This window comes from Micropterus dolomieu, unplaced genomic scaffold, assembly GCF_021292245.1.
Source record: "Micropterus dolomieu isolate WLL.071019.BEF.003 ecotype Adirondacks unplaced genomic scaffold, ASM2129224v1 contig_8859, whole genome shotgun sequence".
Lineage (NCBI taxonomy): Eukaryota > Metazoa > Chordata > Actinopteri > Centrarchiformes > Centrarchidae > Micropterus > Micropterus dolomieu.
Window position 1 is genome coordinate 1 of NW_025737845.1, and position 5,862 is coordinate 5,862.

The 5,862-nt window shown below is 42.8% G+C and overlaps 1 protein-coding gene across 1 annotated transcript; it reads left to right on the top strand.

Annotated features, from left to right (window-relative positions):
- Positions 1 to 2,786: 2,786 nt before the first annotated feature.
- On the top strand, positions 2,787 to 4,922 carry LOC123965208 (zinc finger protein 160-like; the record flags this gene model as incomplete). Its single annotated transcript, XM_046041788.1, has 1 exon — positions 2,787 to 4,922. A coding segment is annotated over one exon (1,740 nt), but the record flags the coding sequence as incomplete, so codon positions are not given.
- Positions 4,923 to 5,862: the final 940 nt, after the last annotated feature.

The window sequence follows — 5,862 nt, forward strand, 5'->3', positions numbered from 1 at the left end:
CTTCATCACGAGACTAAAGACACGAGGAAGAGTCTCGAGGGTCCGTGTATCATCCGTTCATTCTGTTGTTAGAGATCAGAGCCTGAAAACCCGCTCCAGGGTTTGTGTTGACGTGGTTTGATTTCCAAAGAGTCTCCGTGATTCCTGTTTTCATCTTGAAGAGAGGAAGCTGAAAGAAAAACTCACGAGCGTTTCTCTTTTCTTTGTTCCGGGAGTTTTCCCGCGCGGCGCATGCGCGGTGCAGCCCGTGTTGTGTCGGGAGCGCGCAGCAGAAACAATGCTGGTGAAAAGTGAAGCAGAGTCATTATATTTCCTCGTGTGTTGGTGAGTTTATCACAGTGACACACAGTCTGCCTGCGTTATTATTCTCTGAATGACCTGAGACAGGAACGAACATGAGCTGCAGTTACTTCAGCTGTTTCTAAACAACAATTTATTTGGACCCTTGTTTGTTTATTATGTCTCAGCTATGAGGCCACGAGGCATCAGTCGAGTGAAAGTAACCAAGTGCAACCTGCACAACAGGCTGTTCAAAAATACATTTTAACACGATACCGTCTCCCTGATTCATAGGTGTTTCTAGACCCCTTTACTGGGTCACGTGCTCCTGTATTCATGCGCTGCGCCCCCCTAGTTAAGACCCCTTGGCATCGTTTTTGGACGTGTAGGGCTCCGCGGTGAAGTTAGCAACAAGACGGTGATTATCTGTGTCTCAGTCAAGGTTTAATGTTCGTTACAACCAGGGGCGTTTTTAGGATCTTGAAACATTGGGGGCTTAGCCCAGCCCATAAAACTTCATATCTTCACATAATAATTGACCCTCCACCAAGCAGTAAAGCAACGGTAAACATCCTCTACTTATACGGCACGACAACACTGTGTCGTGTCTGCTAAATTGTAACGTCATGTGTCTAAATCAAATAATATAACAACAAAAATGCGACAGTATGAACAAGGGGGTGTGGTAGTGCTCCCCCAGAAAATTGTGAGTGTTAAACACTTAATTTCCTGCATTCTAGTGTTTTTCTGCACCAATTTCTGCCTTTTCTGCATCAGTTTATTGTGGAAATTATTTATGTAAAGGGACACAAAACTCAGGTAGCTCGCAAGGGGGCTGTATCTTTGTTTCACTGCTGCCTTTAAAGAACTTAAAGGCCTTCCCGCCCACCTTCAGATGTTATGACTGATTGTCCTTGTTGCTGAATTGTGGTGAATATTTAAGAACATTTTGATATTTTATGACCTTGTAACTGATTATCTGATTTAAGAAAGGTATAATAAAACAATTCAAAATCTAAAATTGTAACAGAATATAATGCAGAGCAGCTCTCAGCTTTGTTTCTCCTGTAGATCAACTTTTTATATCATTACTGCTGAATCAACAAACAGGCAGGCGTGACTGATCACGTTTTAATTCAGTTATAAACTCCTGGACTTTAACAGCTCCTGTGTTTTTAGCAGGTTTTCTGCTCATGTTCAAAGTTTTGCACATTCAGAATCGGGTTCTCTGACATTTCCAGAATAAAGGATATTTTGATCAGGATAAATCATAAACTCCGCGGTCCACCTGCGTGCCACACCGTGTGAAAGGGATCCATACCACAGATTCTGCAACCCACTACTATCCATGATGGTGTGGGGATTCTTACATGTTGTTGTGCAGGATTTTTAAGTAGCTTATTAAAATATTCCATCTACACGTAGATGTCGTTTGAAGAATGAGGAGAGTTGCTGTGCTGTGTTGCTGTGCTCGCACAGCGTGTGAGTGAAAATTAATAGCGCACTGATAATGACTGTGGGAATTTTTAGTAGCGGCGGCCACAATCCAGCAGCGGCGCACCACCGCTCTTGAATGTATATAGGGGAAACATTGACATAACAATATGTTTCTGGATCGATATTTTGAGAACAGCCCTATTTAAATCCTTGTTCCATGTGCCCTTTCTATACTTTGAGCACCTGCCCTTCCAAAGGTGTCTGCACGGCCCTGACCATTTGTTATGTTGTCGATAGTCTTCCTGAGATGACCAACGAGGATAATGGTGCCTGCAAGGCTAAACTGGGTTGGGCCAAGATCACAAGTGAAGATGTGTTGTTGTGCTGTAGGAAATCAGGCGTTCTTTTGAGCCGTGTCTATTTATCAAAAATTGTATTGACACTGCTCATTGTGAAGCTCTCTGTGCTGTGTATGATTGTATTGTGGGAGCTCTGTATGAGGAAAGTAGATCACACTCACTCTGATAAGGCTCTAAATCACCCTTTAGCGTTAGTAATTACCTGTCTTTTGTTTTTAAAAGCACTAGTGTTTAATATTTATTTTATTTGTGCTGTTGTATTTTAAGATGTGTTGTGGGTCTATAAATGTTTTTCTAATGGACCCTGAGTCTGAAAGTTGAACTGAACTGATTTATTCATGTCTAAAGTAGCATGGGACACTGTGAAAACAACATTCATATACTCTTATTTCTTATGCAGAACAATACAGCGTGTCTCACATTCACTTGTAAACAACATTTAATGGTGGTTAATAAGGTAATTTGATCATTATTACTGTTGTTCACCTGGTAGAGCAGCTGTAGAATAACAGACTGGAGCAAGATGTATTATAATTGCATTAAAGAATAACTACTTTATGTTGTAAAAAATTGCAGCATGAATGACTTCCGGTGTTGTGATGGAAACAGGTTTACACTGGTGCCATTAGTGTCAGCTGCTTCTGGATAGCTCGCTTCGCCTTGACCTCTCACTCACTGTCTTTCTCTCTATGTGTCTGTCTGTTGATTTAGAAACGAAGAAGAAAAGAGGCTCTCAAACGTCTCTGCTGTCAGCACTGTGGCAAATCCTTCTCAACATCTGGATCTTTAAAGATACATCGGATGCTTCACACTGGAGAGAAACCGTACAGCTGTGACCAGTGTGGGAAAACTTTCACTCAGGCAGGTAACCTAGAATCTCACAGACGTGTTCACACTGGAGAGAAACCGTACAGCTGTGACCAGTGTGGGAAAACTTTCACTCAGGCAGGTAACCTAGAATCTCACAGACGTGTTCACACTGGAGAGAAACCGTACAGCTGTGACCAGTGTGGGAAAACTTTCACTCAGGCAGGTAACCTAGAATCTCACAGACGTGTTCACACTGGAGAGAAACCGTACAGCTGTGACCAGTGTGGGAAAACTTTCACTCAGGCAGGTAACCTAGAATCTCACAGACGTGTTCACACTGGAGAGAAACCGTACAGCTGTGACCAGTGTGGGAAAACTTTCACTCAGGCAGGTAACCTAGAATCTCACAGACGTGTTCACACTGGAGAGAAACCGTACAGCTGTGACCAGTGTGGGAAAACTTTCACTCAGGCAGGTAACCTAGAATCTCACAGACGTGTTCACACTGGAGAGAAACCGTACAGCTGTGACCAGTGTGGGAAAACTTTCACTCAGGCAGGTAACCTAGAATCTCACAGACGTGTTCACACTGGAGAGAAACCGTACAGCTGTGACCAGTGTGGGAAAACTTTCACTCAGGCAGGTAACCTAGAATCTCACAGACGTGTTCACACTGGAGAGAAACCGTACAGCTGTGACCAGTGTGGGAAAACTTTCACTCAGGCAGGTAACCTAGAATCTCACAGACGTGTTCACACTGGAGAGAAACCGTACAGCTGTGACCAGTGTGGGAAAACTTTCACTCAGGCAGGTAACCTAGAATCTCACAGACGTGTTCACACTGGAGAGAAACCGCACAGCTGTGACCAGTGTGGGAAAACTTTCACTCAAGCAGGTAACCTAGAATCTCACAGCCGTGTTCACACTGGAGAGAAACCGTACAGCTGTGACCAGTGTGGGAAAGCTTTCTCTCAATCAGGTCACCTAAAAAAACACCTATGTGTTCACACTGGAGAGAAACCGTACAGCTGTGACCAGTGTGCGAAAACTTTCACTCAAGCAGGTAACCTAGAATCTCACAGCCGTGTTCACACTGGAGAGAAACCGCACAGCTGTGACCAGTGTGGGAAAACTTTCACTCAAGCAGGTAACCTAGAATCTCACAGACGTGTTCACACTGGAGAGAAACCGTACAGCTGTGACCAGTGTGGGAAAGCTTTCTCTCAATCAGGTCACCTAGAATCTCACAGCCGTGTTCACACTGGAGAGAAACCATACAGCTGTGACCAGTGTGGGAAGGCGTTCATTACATCAGGTGAACTAAAAATCCACCTACGTGTTCACACTGGAGAGAAACCGTACAGCTGTGACCAGTGTGGGAAAACTTTCACTCAAGCAGGTAACCTAGAATCTCACAGACGTGTTCACACTGGAGAGAAACCGTACAGCTGTGACCGGTGTGGGAAAACTTTCACTCAAGCAGGTAACCTAGAATCTCACAGACGTGTTCACACTGGAAAGAAACCGTACAGCTGTGACCAATGTGGGAAAGCTTTCACTCAATCAGGTCACCTAAAAATCCACCTACATGTTCACACTGGAGAGAAACCGTACCGCTTTGACCAGTGTGGAAAGCTTTAACTTCATCCAGTCACCTACAAATGCACCGACGTGTTCACACTGGAGAGAAACCGCACAGCTGTGACCAGTGTGGGAAAAGTTTCACTACATCAAATCAACTAAAAATACATCAACGTGTTCACACTGGAGAGAAACCGTACTGGTGTGAACAATGTGGGAAAATGTTTGCTCAGAACATGAACATATTTCAGAGCCAAGTGAGGTGTTTCCTCCTGCCTTCTTGATTCCTGATTAGGAATGCGATTTCACTATTAACCACGCTGAAACATCAGGACTAATTTGTAAAGGCTCCGTTACATCAAGTGTTTCTCTTGTGGGGAACAAAACTGTTGCGTGCTTATCAGAGACATGGAGGCTACTACTGTACACTGGTTAACTCTGGCATAGGGACCAAACTGTGAAGCTTTCTTTCCACCAAAGAAACATCAGTTTTGGGGTTAAACGGTTGCTGCTTAAGTAGCGAATACCTACCTCAAATTTGATGTAGCTCGCGCGCACACCGCTGTCAAATTAGTTTAACATTTTTGCGCTGAATCCAGCTTCCATGCTGTGTAAATCGTGTCAAATGAACACACTTCTTATAGATGTGATATATCAAGTAGCTAACGTGGTTTTCTAGAAAACAATTTTTCAAATGATATGATTCAATATGAAGAGCTTTAAAAAGACCAGTTGAATTTTTACATAGAAAATGCTAACAAAGATGACATTTTTGCAATATGCGTTTGCCAGACTTACATTTCCATACATTTATTCATTTAGCTGACGCTTTTATCCAAAGCAACTTACAATTGCTATACATGTCAGAGGTCTCATGCCTCTGGAGCAACGAGAGGTTAAGTGTCTCACAGTGGGAATCGAACGAGGGTCTCCCACACCAAAGGCAAACATCTTATCTATGCGCCACCACAACCCACACTTGTTATAAAATAGACAAATAATAATTTTGATATATCTTATTCAAGATTGTTTTGAACATTTATTTAAAAGTATGGTAATTGTTATAACAAATTGAAGTAAAATCATAAGTTTAGACAGGTGTCTTGCTTTAATTAATAAGTGGAATATTTGTTAATGAACTCTTTGTTCATGTGATATAGTTTTATTCCACAACCTTCATTTACTCCTGTAAGAAATTATTCAAAACTTGAAGTTTAACTGCTAGCGCAGTATGCGATACCCCACCTTTATGACACAGAGAACGACACATGAACGAACAACACAGCAAGTAATGTGACGAACGTTAGCTAGGTTGTTTGTTAGCAAACTGTCGCTACTTGCTGCTGCAGAGCTAACACGAGAGACGTGGAGTAGCACAGCAGCTCCAGACAGCGAT